A 15608-nucleotide genomic window follows, 5' to 3' on the forward strand; every position below is an offset into this window, starting at 1 on the left:
CTCAGAATATTATAAATTATTACAAAAGGATCAGGCCTGCACATGAGATGTCGCTGCCTGAGTAATGGAACGCTTCAAGACAGGCCTCGGGCATCCTTCATCCAGTAGTTGATGTCGCGACGTGACATTCAAGAGCCGATCCCCTTGATCCAAATACCGCAGCACGGAATTATACTGGGCAAAATCTCTCTGATCCAAAAGCTTGTACTTGATCAGGAGCTGGTGCCGACTCGCTTGCGTGCTCGCCACCTCCCGCCAGGCCTCTTCCTCAGAAACTCCCAGGCTGCCGAACCATGTACTCGAAAGTCGTACGATAGGCTGATCCGGGTCTGTCTTGTACTGGAAAATGCACGAGCTCCAGGTGTTGGTGTGCCAGAGTTCCATCCTTTGCCGCTTTGGCATTCTTTGAGCCACCGTCGCCGCTCGGAGGATCAAATGTTGGTACCCGGTAGGCCTGAGCCAGGCAGAGGTGAGTGAAATTCGCTCCAGCCTCTTCCATTTCGCCCCCTTGTGCGGAATTGGGTTGTTCGTGATGATGAAAAAAAAGAAAAAGTCCATGGCATCAACGTTGTGAGCAAAGTGCAGCTCCTCGAGCCGCTGGCTTGGCTCAACCAGAGCCCTGGCTAAGGCATGGCTGGGGGTTCTCCGACTGCGCAATTTGGCAGAGGTCATGTCCTCATAGCAGGCAACCGACCTGAGAGTCTTTTTGTTCTGGAGTACTTGGCCAAACAGCAGGGCATGTTCCTCGTCCCGTACCCAGGAATACCCCAAGCCGTTGAAAAGGGCGCCCCAGTGCTCATAGCGGAGATGCTTGAGCTGGGTCAAGCTTTGTATGATTGGCTGTAAAGTTTTTGGAACTGAAAAGTATCGAAGGCACTGTCGTCGAATAACGAAGGTGTCAACCACCCTGACACAAGGCAATGCCTTTAGCCGCTTGACAGGTTGCGCGCGCATGTCGAACCGTAGCCCTGTGAGTTCTCCGAACGGTCTCGGCTTGTGGTGTGAGGTGCATTTACGAGGTCCATCACCAGAGGCTCTGGTATTGCGTCGTATGAGCTGCTCCGGGCCCATTGCCCCCATCCAGCCCTTGTCATTGATTCGCCTTCGCATTTTCGGACCCGCGTGACGAAGGTCGCTTAGAGAATGCGCACTGATCTCGAAAGTAAAGCCTTGCCTCGTTGCAGTAACGGCATCCTTCTTTTTCCAGCCGGATAAGGTGTCAAAGAGCTCCCAGACGGCGTTGGTCAAGATGAACTTGTTGGCCCTGTCCTCAGGAATCGTTTCGCGTACACGGCATTCCTTGCAATCATATTCTGTAAGCTCTAGACGGAGCCACAGCCATCGTAGGAGCGGTCTCCGACGGCCTTGAACAAGAGCGGCGAACTCGGAAACGTCGGATTGGTGGAGAGTGAGGTCGGCAAATGTTTCTGTTTCAAAGAGATGCTGCCATTCTCGACAGACGGCAGCACATGCTGACAACTTTGGTGATTGGACTTGTTTGAATGATTCTACTGCATGTCCAACAATCATTAATTTCAACTCGCCGGGTAGACGTTCCCACGAGGCGAGTGAGCTGGCGGGTTGACGAGGCATTGTCAACCGTGATTCACCGGCGCTGTGGGGGATCAATCGTCGACGGCAGTGGTTTAAGGTGAGAGTTGGGCTGGAATAGATCTGGTCGCTGTTATATATTACTCAAGATTAAGGTTGATGCAGCAAGGAAGAGTCATCCCTGGGTCTGACACATTAACCATAAAGCAGTGGCTGCATCCATGTTGACATAATTCGACATAGGTAGCAAGCCAGACGTAAAAGGTCCTGCTTGGGAGCTCTCAATCGTTAAGCAATGCTCGTGCAACCTGCAACTTGACTTTGCCAGGTAGATGCAACTGGACTCTGATGTATCCATCCTGAGCTTCTGAGCCAGCACTAAAGAAAAGGACTTGTTACCTCAAGTCACCACTCTCATCAAACTGTCCGGCGAGAAGAGTTTCGCCGAGAAAAGCATCTTCACGTGAGTCAAGGTTCTGCGCATCACATAACAAACTCATCCCGCAGCCAATCAGACTTCCTCAAATACCGCGAGGGCTCGGTTTTGTGTCCCGAGTCTGTTGACAGCGCTGTCGGAAGCCAACAAGGAGTCGTCCCTGGAGCCAGTCATTTGCGACTAATATTAAACGCGGCCCTGGTGTAGCAGATCTATCTGCAGCCGCTGCGCGCTGAGCCATGTCGATATGTAGTACCTCGTAGGGCAGAGCCAGCCGGACAAACTTCTCATCAACCTCAATGACTGTGTTAGGCTCATGAAATGGCGTATGAAAAGACGAATACGTGCGCGAGACTGTCACCAGAGATGCAGACAATGCCGAAGGAAACCCGGGACGTGTTGCCGAGTGGTTCCCTTGGCTAAGAGCAATTCAGGTGGAGCCTGTTTGGATTGTGACGTCATGTTGCTGTTCCCTCATCATCAGGAACTCGTCTCTTGTTCATGTTTGTCGTGAAAGGAGCCTGTCGACACTCGCTGTTAACCCCGAAATAGATACCAAGGAACAAAAAAAGAGATGAGAAGAAGATAAGCCGCAAGAGACTTCTGTCGTTCCAATTGCTGTATTACACAAGCCTTGACAAGCCTCAAGCCTCATTCGATAATCTTGGCCGCCGTCCGATCACGATAGCCGACAAGTCCGTGCCGGAGCCAACATCAGTCCACCAATTTCCTCTGGAAGCAAGCGGGTCCGTCTCGGTAGTTTTCGCGCCCGACAAACCCTGGAGCGAACGACGGTGGCCGGGCCACCACGTGGAGTCGGCCATTGGAACTCGATTCGCGTACCTCTCCAGACTCCAGAACAGTGGGCAAACTCGGTTTCCACTCACACAAAGCTCATTAAGCTTTAGAGGCTCTCCAAGTCGCTCTCTGGAGAGAAACCACTGCTCCCACGTGTGTCGTAGCGCCGATTGATCCTCCGGAGCGTGACTATCACGAGCCTTTGATCTGACAGGCCTCATGCCCAAACAAGGCACGGCCGCCCACTCTCCCCACGCCCATAGACCAACCGCAATCCGGCCGATTGCTACCTTGAATGCCGCGTCCGTCACGTATCGCGTCGTCAAAAGCCTCCCGAGCAGCGAATCAGCGGCCCCACGTGTCGGCGTGGGTCTCCGTGTGGAACCTCCATCGGGAGCGAGATGAGGGGTTTGGGGCGGGCCCGTGGGAGCCTCGAAGCTCGTTCTCGGCGAGTCAAGTGTGACGGAATGCGAATGTGCGTGTAGAAACTCGTTTCATGACTATTCTGGACAAGACTATCTCGCGTTTGCCGCCCGGAAGTCGTGAGTTGACTGCTTTAGGCGACCGGAGGTGGGGGTTCGAAAACAAGGCGAGTTGAGATATAAACACCAAACACCTCAGGACGACGCTTGTGGTGGGGCTTGCTTGGGGGGCCAAGGATATTCTCTCTCATTCTTCGAACTTCTCTCCTCTTCGAAGACCCTCTCTGTATTGATTCAATTCTTGTTTCCTTGCCGAATCTCTGCAGCAACCAACTCCATTTGCATCATCATGGACAAGGCGACCCTCTTGACTGCTTCCAAGGTGGAGCTCTCCGTTTCCGCCCATCCCCGCTCCGATATCATCAGGTTGCTTGGCCCGGCTCTAGAAATTGCGCTTCGGTTCCAGAGCCTCGTCAGTTCCGTCTCTATCTTCCTTTGCCTTCGCGCATGGCTTCTCACGAGCACCACCTTCGCCGGTGTCTTCTATGCGAGCAAAATCGTGGCCCTCAAGGCTTGTGTTGCAACAAAGTTTAGTGCATCCCACGGTTTCAACATGTCCAGCAAAGCAGTCGTTGGTGTGTGGGACTCGAAGAGCGTCCAGAGGCTGCGAAAGAAGCTCTGGTACGAATTCGCCGTATTCGTTCTCGGAAGCGGCAACATGGTCTTCCTCATGCTCTTCTGGCCTGGGTGGTGGCTGCTCGCAGGCGCATGCTGGGCTGTCTGGATGCTCTTCGGCTGAGCTTGTCTTGTCCTTGTTCGAGTTCGCTTGTGAACTTTGAACCAAATTCGATACGTGACCCATCGATGCATAATCTGTCGTCAAATCATACCCACAACCCTTCGAGACGATATCGACAGTCCATAACCGCCAATCCGACCATATCAGCGCGAGAAGAAAAAAGTATTCCCGCCAGCGTCCTTGCGCACCTCCTTCCCGTAGTCCTTCTCCGGGTCAAACTCCTGCCACATGCTTGCAGGGAAGATATGCTTATTCTTCTCGTACCACCGTCGATCAACAACTTTGGTCAGAGACGGATCATCGGTAGCGCCCTCGAGGGTGTCGACATCTGGAAGAGCTTTCGCAGCAGCAGCCTTGGAAGCAGGCGTGACGAGGGGATCGCCGGGTTTCGCGTCGTCGGTGGATTCGGGCTTTTGAGGGGCCTCTGCGCTGTAGTCGAATACAGGCTGACCGCCAGGGCCGAGGGTTTTGTTCATGGCAAAGAAATAGAAGTCATAGTGCTGGACAAACAATTAGACACATTCAAAGACAGACGTCGCAGACAACTTACATGTGGTATAATGACTGTTCCGCGGACAAGCATGAGATCATCCACGCCAACTCTTGCCCACTCTCTCCGGGCATTGGCTTTTTCTCCCACCCCAAGCTCAGCGCCAACCTTGCGACTCTTGTCCAGAAACACCCAGACGTAGTCGCCCTTCTTGACACGGACAGTGCCGCCGGGGATGTTGGAGCCGTCATAGAAGACAAAAGGTATCGCGATTTCGGTCGCTTTGACAGCTTCTTGGATGGCCAAGAACTCGCGACGAAGGGCTTCGCGCTCGGCAGCCTCTTTACGGAGCGCGCTCTTGGTCATGGCCTTGGGGACGATGCCTACCGAGGCATTGGCCTTGAATTTCGTCTTCACGTCGCTATCGCTCCCTTCGGTATCGTTTGCGCTGTCCTTTTTTGCCTTTGGTGTTGGCTTTGATGGTGCTGCATCTTCGTCGCCTTCTTCGTCATCGAACGAGAGGAGCTTCTTGCCCAGCTTCTTCTTCTTCTGCTTCTTCACGGGGCGTGGGCCGCTTCCCGTGTCACTGCCACCGTTGTCAGGAGTGCCTGTCAGGGAGCGATCCGGTGTGGACGTGCCTGAGAACGCGGCCTCGCGGGCTTCGCGCTCCTGCTGCTCGAGGACCTCGGCGCGGCGCTTGCGAAAGTCGGAGAGGGCGACGAGGCCGACCGTGTGTGTGGATAACCGTTCATGAGTCGTCTTGTTCTGCGGCGTGAACCGCGATGAGCCTTGGTCGGACATTATGGGCAAAGAATGTTGAGCAATTAATGAATAGGAAGCTGGGAGTTGCGACGAGGCGACAACCAAATCACAGTCCCGTGATCGCGTACAGTTAGTCTGAGTCGCTGGCACTGTCTTGACGTGGAAATTTGGCCAAACACAGTGCGAGTGATTCGAAGCTGGCTGTCAGGACAGCTCATGTCATCTTGATGGCAATTGAATCAGCCCAGGTGCTTCAACGCAAAAGAAATCAATCTTGATGGATGAATATTATATACTGAAGGTTGCAACAGGGATTTTAAGGATATCTACAATCCGTTTTCAGTAACTGAATATGCTATGCACCTTGATCGGATGTCCCCTTCTCCGCACCCTGCACCCGCATACTCACGTCATTCATTCATCCAACCTCGAGTTGACCAACTCCCGTCTTCATGCTATTCTATACCTTGACCCGCCCAAGTCTTTCTCCGCCTTCAAGACTCTTAAAACTCTCAAGCCAAACTTTTAAGCGCACCATGACCAACGTTGATACCTCGCTCCCTCCCGAGCCCTCGGGCGCTGCGGCCGAGTTCGCTGCCCGCCACTCAGAAGAGCACCCACTGAAGCTCTACGGCGGCTGGTTCTGCCCCTTTGTCCAGCGATCGTGGATCACCCTGCATGAGAAGAACGTACCGCATCAGTATATCGAGATCAATCCGTACAAGAAGGAAGCATCCTTCCTCGCCATGAACCCTCGTGGTCTTGTCCCTACTCTGGCTGTACCCGTCGGTACCAAAGGCGAGGTGCAGAAGCCCTTGTTTGAAAGCAACATTGTTTGCGAGTACCTGGACGAGGCGTATGCAGATGAGGCCACCTACGGTCCGCGACTGCTCCCCTCAGATCCTTACGAGAGGGCACGATGCAGACTCTGGATCGATCATATCAGCTCGCGAATCATCCCTGCTTTCTACAAGCTCCTCCAGCACACTCCTGAAAAGCCATATAGTCTGGGCCAAGCAAGAGAGGAGCTCCACGGCCACATTAAAACCCTCGTCAAGGAAATGAATGCCGAAGGACCCTGGTTCTTGGGCGACAACTTCAGTCTCGTGGATATTTGCCTGGCGCCTTGGGCCAAGCGCCTGTTCCTGATCGATCACTACAAGAATGGCGGGCACGGAATTCCTCAGTCTGGTGGTGGAGATGATGAAGGCATTTGGGCGAGATGGAGAAAGTGGAAAGATGCCATCCTTGATCGCAAGAGCGTCAAGGAAACATGGAGTGCTGACGAGCGGTACATCATTGCTTACAAGAGGTATGCTGATGATACTACCAATTCTCTTGTAGGTCAGGCCACGAGAGAGGGCAAGAGGCTGCCTTAGAGTCGACGGTTGGGAATAGGATCCTGATGGTGTGTTCTCTAGTCACCTCTAACTTCGCGGATTAGCTGCCATGAATTAGCCATTTGCTAGCATGGTGTTTATGGAATCTAAAAGGTGTCGCTGAACCCTTTCAGCTTATTGAGTGCAGCCCCCTGTGTATCCCCGGTCTCCCCAAGAATGCAATGGCGTGTGCCAAGTGGCGGAGCTCAGATTAGGTGCTGACAGCAAATCTAGTTTCCCAGGTATGCGTTGCAGAGTATCTAGGTGAGGCTTGGCTTGTAATCATCATTAAATACTGTGGATGAAAAGAATCCTATCGACGACTTTGAGTTGAAAGACTGAACCCTGCGAAGAGTTTCCAAGGATCACAATGCTACGAGAACATTTGGGCCATGTGGCCGCGCAAGATATACAGTCCAAAAAAGAATAAATACATAGGCTAGTGTTAGGTACAAGAAAGCTAAACTCCAAGGCATACATAATAGTTTGCCCATAGACTTGTGCAGGCAGAACCGATAGCAGGGTTCCACTTGTAAAAGTCTGACAGAGGGAGCTTGTAATAGTCTTGAATAGATAGGCATGTCGTGGTTGTCTTGACTAGATGGAACTTGTTGCAGTTGTTGACCATGCCGCTCTGGATAGGTGACGGTGTTTTGATCCCGTTAGTAAGAGTGCTGGGCTTGGTTGGTGTAGCGTCGTGCCCGATGATAGACAAGCATACGTATGTGTCTGCCCGCAGTTTAGTGCAGTTATCGCCAGTCTCGGAGTACCATGTGGTGAACTAGGCCATAGTAATACCATGCTTAGCAGCGATGGCGGCACAGCCTTCGCCCTTTTAGGACAAGGTAGAACTTGTCACAGTTGCTGACAATGCCGGGCTGGACTAGGTCAGGGGTTTCGACCCCGTTCCCAGGGTTGGTGGTTGTAGCGGTATTTGTAGGGGTAGTCTGTGGGATAACAAGCGTGGTGCTGGTTGTAGAGTGGACCGTAGTTGGCGGGCTTGTTGTGCTGCTAACTGGAGCTGGTTTGGCTTCAACACAGTACGAGTAGCCTTCTTGAAAGTTCTCACAAGATTCTGTAATGGAAGGATTCTAAACGCAACCCAGGATCAGCCGCAACTCAGCATCTTGGTAGGGCAATTAGACGTACCCATTTCATAAAGTCCTCCATGGAGATGTCCCATGCCCAAGGCATCATGTCGCAGGGAAGTGATCCGTCGTTGTCGTACCAGTATGCATATGTCTCGATGGTTCCTGGAGCAGGTGGCATAGACGGCGTCACGTCACGTCAGTAACGGAAGGATTTGGCGCCATTGCTGATCTGGAAAGACAAGGACGTAGCAGAGAACAGGAGATAGTCTCATACTGAAAGAGAGCAGAATTGATGAAAATGGAATGGTGGTGAACGAAGCTGAGCTGAGATGGTGACTTCCTTCAACTTGATATACTATATACTTTTCATTTATCTCTCATGGATCGCTCAAGTGATGCCAAAGAAACTACTAGCAAAGTTACCGTGCAATTTCCCGCCAACCAGAGTTGCGCAGTGACTTGGGCAACACTCATCCCATCATTTCTGCTCTTCTGATGGCAACACCACGAGCTCATTTCGGCTACAGACAGAGCATGTAGCGAACCATTAGAAGCATAACGGCCTTTCAAAGTTCACTGTAATGTAATTGGAAGGTAGCATCTTGGTCTGTTGATTCGAGTATTTGATCACCAGGTCCCGACCATGCCATGCCAAGCCGTATGCATGCCTCGGGTGTTCAGCCTGTTACTCACTTCCAGCAACCCCATGTCAAAGCTACATCGAAACAGATGGACTCCCCATCTGGTCATCTGCCATACCGTTTTATTTCCGATGTCCAATTGGACGGCAGTTAAAATGGCCAAGCCCTACGCCGCAGACCACTTCATCAAGACCCTGGACCAACATCGTGACATGGCCCGGCCCGAAACCCCTAGCGCACGCAGGTCCTGGACGGGAATGCAGATAAAGTCACCGCACGATCCTGCACTCTCTTCCTTTCACCTTTATCATCCGACCCCGGATTCTCCACACTGATTTGACCGAAGCCTATTCTTGAACGCGGATACAACCGAGCTAAGAAAACCGTGGGAAATGAAGTTCTCTAGCATCCTCTTGTAAGTGTCTCCCCCTTGGTGGTGCATCAGGTTCTACCTGGTCTGGTTTTGATCCTTCTAACGGCCGCGGGCAGGGCGTCTTTTGGACCGCTTGTCTCCCTTGGCATGCAGAAGAGGGAATCATCGGAGTTTCCCTTTGATCTCGGGGTGAACCTCGTCTTTCCACGGCCCAACGAGACATATCGTCCGGTCTATCCGTTCCCCGTTGTCTTTGCTATCACCGGGGCGGCTGAGGCCTGGCCCTACCAGTTCAACTTCAGGTGGTCACTCGAGGGCAACCACAGCTGGCCCATCCGTGTCGACGACCGACCCCTGGTCTCGGGGAAGTTTCCCGAGAAGACCACTTTCACCAGGGGACAGCTAAAACCGGCTGCCGAGCCATACTACTTCATTACCGGCACAGACCTTGTTGTCAACTCGACTTCTACGGAATGGCTGCTTATTTGGCGGTTGCAGGTTGCCCAGGAATGTGAGCCTGGCGAGTATGGCAGTTACGGGAAAGTCGGTCAGATCACCTTTTCAACCTCTCCGAATGGTTCTTTACCTAGCATGAGCGCGACTACTGGAAAGTCATGTCCTTTCGAGGCCCTACATCTCCGGTTTCTCGAGAATGGGACAACCCCTGAAGATGTCAAGAGGTATCGATACTCGAACAGCTGCGTGGTGTTGACTGACCAGGAGTGATCTGGAGACCCGTGTAAGATTGATACTGGGTCCAAGTTGAAGTCACTTGTTACTGCCAAGATGCTCGAGACTGCTTCATGCCCAGTCAACCAGTCGTGGCCAGATGAGGAGAACCTGCTTGGCCCAGAGTCATGCAGTTTCCTGTATCCCGAGCCAGCCGAGGAGGACGCTGCAAACACTCTATCACACTCCATGGCGTTTTGGGCTGCCGTCGGAACATTTGCTTTAGGATTATACATCTTGTGATGTGCTAGCATATGTTTAATTCCCGCAGTAAAGAGATGCTTAACCGCAGTCGTGCTGTTGAATCATGTTACCCTCCGTCCTGCCAGGGCGCGAATCCCACAGAGCCTGCAAATTTTGCAAAGTCATCATATGAATACAGTGAATGCAACGCCTGCCATAGCGTCGATGCACACGGTAAGGATTGTCTTGCCTTGCAACTGGTCAAATCTCAACTGACATGGCCGTTGCAGCTTTTCAAAAACCTGTACAGAGCTGTCGCAGACGCCGACGACTCGATACAGACGAATTGGTCGGGCGAATTCAACCTTGTTGTGGATATGGTGGGAGTAGCCTTGGGCATGTTTTCGGCACCAGTCTTCAACAAGAGTACGTCATCATACACGGCATGCGGTACAATATCCATCTGTTGCTGACTTTTCCCAGTGATACGAAATGGCGCCCCTGCGGATGACCTGAAGGATCTCGTTGCCAACTCGGCATCCTGGGGAGCAACGATTTCCAAAGATGTTCAAAACAGGTAGGACTGTCATTTTAGATTCCGCCACTGCTCTAACAGGGTGCAACAGCAAGAGAGATACGGATGAGAGCAAGGTTGCCGGAAAGCTGGGCGACCTCTCGCAGATGTGGAAGGACGCAACAATTGAGTTCATGAAAAAGGCATCCAGGGGCGATGACAAGTCGGTCGAATACATTGGTGAGTTGATAGCCAAAGGCAAGTTAAACAACCAAAGAACAACAGTTGAAATTCCGGAACTGGAGCAGCAAATCAGAAAAGTATTCTACGCGATCCTAATCCCCGAGGCGTGGAGGGTCGGCGCCGGGCTCGCGCCCGCCTTCATCATGGACTCAGGCTACGACTGCAACGCCGTGGGACCCCTTGACAACGACTACATCTCCCCCAGCACCGCCGAGGCGATGCGGTACTGCCTCAAAGGCCAGCGATACTACATTCTCATCCCCAACGGCGACGCCACAAGCTGCGGGAACCAGTCGCCGCCCGAGAACGGCGGAGGGGCCCCCTGCAATGACCGGTACTTTACCGCGCCGCAGAGCATAGAAAAGCTCACCGGGAAAACTGACGACTGGGAAGGTATCACCAAGGATGAACTCATTATAGGGTAAGTAGGCCTAGCAAATGAATGCAAGAACGCTTGTAGCTGACATGCTTGCCAGGGCCATAGAAGGATGGAAGCTCAAGGGAGAAAAGAACAGGGGCGGCTTCATCGACAGGACCAAGGTCGAGAACTACGATTTTATCCTTGACGAAGGGGGCGCCACCGAGATCGACATCAAGACTCCTGGCATCGTCCAGATCCCAGTGTTCTCCAGAGAAGGCAAGGAATTTGTGGAAGTACGGCAGCAGTTTATCCTCGAGTCAGAAGGCGACACTTCTCGATACACTGCCTAACTACCCTTGCCCTAATTAGTGAGGATGCAGGGGAATGCTGGAGGTTTCGTTTTCAATGGTCAGTCTTTGGAGCGCCCGGGGGGGGGTTTGTAGTCTATCGAGGCCAACGAGGCATTTATTATCATGTGAATAGCATATCGTTTCTTACCGCTATTCTCCTAGATGTTGACACCTACTGCTCCATTAATACGTGATGTGAGGTTTCCCTCGCCCACTACAGATTGGTCCGATAGGATATCAAACTGCCTGTGCCACTCAACGTGTTATTGCAGTGTCTCGCATACCCGGGCATTGCTCTTGTCAATAACGTCTCCAGAAGGAGCCATCGAGCACAATATCAAAGAACATAGCATCCCACAGAACTCGGAGACGAAACTCAAGCACATCGAAATCTATTACCATTTCCGGTTTCTAGAGCTGAGGTCCTGCCGCTCTATGCTGAGTCAGTGCTGAGGTCAGGGCTGAGGGGCCCAGAGTCCAGGGTGAGGCGGATCAGGCGCGTCTACTCGCTGAGCTTGAGCTTATCAGCGAAGCCCTTAGAGCCCAAACCAACGGGGGCTTAAATTTGGCCACAGCGAATTAAGGCCAAATGAAGAAGGAAACAGAACATCATGTCATTGGCGTGGGTCAGGGCCGCTACAATGTTTCTCGACAGTGGAAATCGCGATGCTGAGTTGGGGGAAAAGTGTGCTAGGCCATTTTGGGCCATTGGGCAATTTCTTGAACGTAGAAAAGGGTAAGAGGCAGCAAGAGCTTCGCCCTCATCATCACCTTCGTCACGGTCAACAGGAAAGGAGTAGCTTTTGGGGTCTTCCCCGGCCGAATCTTTATTGCTATTAATTGATTAATTGCCCTTACTATTTTATATTGCATTTGCCGCACTGAAAAGTGTGTGAGATCCCTATTTTAAAAATCCCCTGACAGTTATGAAAGCGCTTTCCTCTGTGGTTAGGTGTGTTCTGTTTCTCTTAACAAAATGCGGTCGTCGCTGAAGTGACTATTCAGATTCAGGCCCAAACATCGAGATGTCCCCTGACACAGTGTTCTGCGTTCAAGGTGACTTTCCGCTGCGGGAAGGATGGGTAGTATCGCCATCCCCTTGTATCATGGGAACCAAAAAGGAAAAAAAAAAAAAATTGGTAGCTTCTCTTTGAAGAGCGTGTCATCCTTAGTGCAGGGGCCATGCTACTGCAATGATAGTCAGTATGGAATCCGATCACATATGGATGTGAGATCGCTTACATCTTCTCTGCTAGAGGGGGGTTAGCGGGATTCGAACCACGAGCGCTCAGAGAAAACTCACTATCGTTATAAATAGACCATTTGCCCGAAGGCGAAATAAGTGTCATTTGAATTGACCTATAGACCTAACCTCTGACGTCACACACGGGTCCGTAAACACTGAGCGGCGGGGCTACCAATATTAGGCCCACAGGCCACCAGAGTTTTTAGCTCTTCTTATTCCACCTTCCACAGCATAAGGCTTTCCCCCAACACCGTGCATGATCGGCGCACAACACTTGCACTTATCCCAACGGACCCTCGGTCTCCTACACCACGTTCTTGAGGGTCACTCGGAAGGGTCCACCGGTAGGCTGATTGACTAGCTACCCTATTGTACACATCAGATGATAACACAGCGTAACACAGCGCGCCAGCCTTGAGGGCCATTCAAAGGGCTTGGACTGATACGTCTTAGCAACGACTCAATATGGATTCGCTGAGCAACGAAGCTGTGGCAAATCTGGAGTGGGCCCGCGCTCATAACGCCCGCATCCTCACCGACCAAGAAATGGAGCGAGCGCTGCAGCTGATCGGACACACAAAGAAAACCGACAAGTCTGGTGGCAATATCCTGCCCCAAAAACGGAAGCGTTTGGGTAAAGGCTCCGAATTACAAACTATTTGCGAAGCCTGGGTTCAAGCCCATAACGGTCATCTCTGCCCAACGGATAAAGACAAATGCTGGATGTTGCAACAGGGAGATCTCAAATGGGAACAAGTGACGAATTGGTTTGCATACCGCCAGAAAAAAGCAAAGAGCAATCTCGAGCGCGCTTTTGCAAATCCTCGAGGATTCGTGGCCACTCACGGGCATGGTGTGACCGACACTCTCAACGACTTCTTCGTCGCTGTTGCCCAAAGAAACCCCCCCCGAAAAAATGGAAAGCGACTGTCGGAGATATCACAGGTCTCGGCGCCGACAATGTTGCCAAAATTGTCCAACAACATCAAGACCAGTGTGAAAGCCAACCTGATGGACTTGCCAGAGATCAGAGCTTTCGCGACGTGCCGCAGATCTCTGAGTCATCGCTTCACGTCATCAACCACAGGGGAACAGCAGCCGATAGCTTAGCCCATCCGCAAGACAACCAAGCCTTGCATCTGAGCGTTTCTCAGCACATGTTGGCACATGCTACGGCTCATCAGACTCCCCAGACCACAGGATGACACACAACTGCACCAGAGACAGAAGCAAGTTGTGCCAGTCGACAGGCAGCCTGCGCTCCCCAACCGCAACTTCAGGCTTCAGCTCAAGTCTGCGAGACATCTTGGTCGCCGGGTAAACCTCGAAACGCAGATCACTCCACTTTTGCGCAACCATCCAGACGTACAATCTGCCATCTCTCTTGCATAGGATGGGAGAATAGTTGGATTTGTCACGCCCGAGACTGTGTGCCCAAGCAAGGTACAGCAACAATTGCAATACGAAGCGGAGCTCTATTTGGTTCCAGATCTAGTGTTTGCAGTCAAGACACTTCCACAGACGGCCGAGTCCACAGCCGACCTAGACGCTTTTCTGTGGGCAAATACGCAAGGTCGTCAGCAGATTGGAGAACAATTCGGCTGCCCATTTTGCGAAAAATCAAGTCTCACAGAATTTACTGCCAAAACGCATCTATCGAGTCATACGGGTCCATTTTACATCTGCTTGGTACCCAATTGTCGAGCAAACATTGGTGAATTCCGCATGACCCGGCATCAGCTCTCAGCGCATGAGGCAGCCCACAAGCGGAATGGCCATCTAGATCATCTCCCGAATGATCAACGACACCGAATCGCAGATGCCAGGGTTACCTGGGTGAGGACGCCCGGAGAAATCCATCAACACATTGCAACACTGTCAGCCGAGCAAGAGCAGCACGAGTGCACCCGCGATGCCGACAAAGAGCTACCAACCACCAACTCAGGGATTTGTTTGCCTCCGATCAACAAAAACGCATGGTACGGCACATTGCTGCAGGAAGCAGCTTCTCTTGATCGCCTTGGCGCTCCACGAGCAACAAACATTTCAAGGGACAGACAAGTTGAAGTTCTCTCATACAACTTAGACAAAGTCCAGAAAGGTAGGTCTCAGCTCAAACAAGAGACGATAAAAGCTAATTGAAGTGTAGAGATCTTGTCTGGATTTCGAGTCGAGTTCCGTAACTGGGGCGACATGTGCCTTGGCCCTCGGCCAAGCCTGAATCTGGGTTCAATTACGAAACGCTGTCCTCGAAATTGCCGACTTGATTGGAACACAGCCAAGATCAAGAAAAATGACCAGCAGATGACTCTTAGGTTTGACATACGATGCATTGAGTGCGCTCAGGAATTTGCATTGTATGAACTGTACAAAGCTTTTGGCACACTCGCGGACAAGGACGACAACGAGGCAAAATGCAGCGAAAAAGGTTGTCCCCATGATCGGATGTTCCAGGCACTCTATTGCCCACTCCACGTTGTATCAAACACCGTTGAAGCTCACCCACAACCTTGGACAGCGGAAAATCGGACTCTAATCTCCCAACAACTCAAGGCTGACACGGTTTGGGACATTGACAAGTCGTCAAATTTTTCCCTCTTTCTGGAGAGACACAAGCTTTCGAACGCGCCAAGGTTTTTCGCCATCGACCTAGAAGGATATCTTGTCAGCAAGCCACCTGTAGTTGAACAGGCTGCTGCAGTTGGGGTCGACCAAACCCTTCCGGTCATCTTCAACATTAATATCGACAATCCTCAGCACGTTGATGAAAAATTGGAATCTCCAGATGCTGGAGATTTTCATGAAAATCTTCTGTCATTCGGTAAACGCGACTATTGGCATTACAACAAAAGTGCCTTATCAGGGCAATCAATGAATCCAACCCAAGCGGCCACAGTCATTAAAAACAGTGGAATAACCGAGAATGACTATTTGTTGGTTTGGCACAAAACTTTTGCGGATGCCTCTGCCTTGAAGCACCTCCTTTCGCAAGCCGGTTTCGATGGGGTTTTACCTCCCAACAGTCATATCATTCGACTGCCGAGTCTCTTCCGATACAATATCGATCTACCTGAAGGGGTTTTACGTTCTCTTGAATTCCTGTTTTCTGCATTTTTCCCTGACCACCCTCTTGGTCTCAGTCACCACGATGCCTTGATTGACAGCAAGAAGGCTGCTCTTATGGCCTTACTGGCAGAGAGGCTATGCAAGGGGAAGACACGGCAGATTTACAAGGATTGA

The 15608-nt window shown here is 51.6% G+C and overlaps 7 protein-coding genes across 7 annotated transcripts; 4 read left to right on the top strand and 3 right to left on the bottom strand.

Moving 5' to 3' along the window:
- Nucleotides 1-30: 30 nt before the first annotated feature.
- MRS44_009158 (uncharacterized protein) lies at nucleotides 31-1593 on the bottom strand (the record flags this gene model as incomplete). The annotated part of the gene is made up of 1 exon (XM_046269804.2): nucleotides 31-1593. One exon carries the CDS (start codon nucleotides 1591-1593, stop codon nucleotides 31-33), a length of 1563 nt encoding a protein of 520 aa, XP_046132626.2.
- A 1963-nt stretch (nucleotides 1594-3556) lies between these two features.
- MRS44_009159 (uncharacterized protein) lies at nucleotides 3557-4006 on the top strand (the record flags this gene model as incomplete). The annotated part of the gene is made up of 1 exon (XM_046269803.2): nucleotides 3557-4006. The coding sequence occupies one exon, from the start codon at nucleotides 3557-3559 to the stop codon at nucleotides 4004-4006; it is 450 nt and encodes a 149-aa protein (XP_046132627.1).
- A 143-nt stretch (nucleotides 4007-4149) lies between these two features.
- Nucleotides 4150-5297, bottom strand: MRS44_009160 (uncharacterized protein; the record flags this gene model as incomplete). The annotated part of the gene is made up of 2 exons (XM_046281245.1): nucleotides 4150-4506; nucleotides 4557-5297. The coding sequence occupies 2 exons, from the start codon at nucleotides 5295-5297 to the stop codon at nucleotides 4150-4152; spliced, it is 1098 nt and encodes a 365-aa protein (XP_046132628.1).
- A 497-nt stretch (nucleotides 5298-5794) lies between these two features.
- MRS44_009161 (uncharacterized protein) lies at nucleotides 5795-6637 on the top strand (the record flags this gene model as incomplete). Its single annotated transcript, XM_046276426.2, has 1 exon — nucleotides 5795-6637. One exon carries the CDS (start codon nucleotides 5795-5797, stop codon nucleotides 6635-6637), a length of 843 nt encoding a protein of 280 aa, XP_046132629.2.
- Nucleotides 6638-7097: 460 nt separating this feature from the next.
- Nucleotides 7098-7906, bottom strand: MRS44_009162 (uncharacterized protein; the record flags this gene model as incomplete). Its single annotated transcript, XM_065621194.1, has 4 exons — nucleotides 7098-7366; nucleotides 7436-7469; nucleotides 7522-7728; nucleotides 7787-7906. 4 exons carry the CDS (start codon nucleotides 7904-7906, stop codon nucleotides 7098-7100), a joined length of 630 nt encoding a protein of 209 aa, XP_065477266.1.
- A 618-nt stretch (nucleotides 7907-8524) lies between these two features.
- On the top strand, nucleotides 8525-11122 carry MRS44_009163 (uncharacterized protein; the record flags this gene model as incomplete). Its single annotated transcript, XM_065621195.1, has 8 exons — nucleotides 8525-8613; nucleotides 8716-8784; nucleotides 8859-9447; nucleotides 9505-9665; nucleotides 9743-10080; nucleotides 10138-10231; nucleotides 10281-10832; nucleotides 10888-11122. The coding sequence occupies 8 exons, from the start codon at nucleotides 8525-8527 to the stop codon at nucleotides 11120-11122; spliced, it is 2127 nt and encodes a 708-aa protein (XP_065477267.1).
- Nucleotides 11123-12833: 1711 nt separating this feature from the next.
- On the top strand, nucleotides 12834-15608 carry MRS44_009164 (uncharacterized protein; the record flags this gene model as incomplete). Its single annotated transcript, XM_065621196.1, has 4 exons — nucleotides 12834-13441; nucleotides 13553-13685; nucleotides 13761-14469; nucleotides 14518-15608. 4 exons carry the CDS (start codon nucleotides 12834-12836, stop codon nucleotides 15606-15608), a joined length of 2541 nt encoding a protein of 846 aa, XP_065477268.1.

The sequence above is a fragment of the Fusarium solani genome (assembly GCF_023522795.1).
Source record: "Fusarium solani strain SB1 chromosome Unknown bctg00000005, whole genome shotgun sequence".
Lineage (NCBI taxonomy): Eukaryota > Fungi > Ascomycota > Sordariomycetes > Hypocreales > Nectriaceae > Fusarium > Fusarium solani.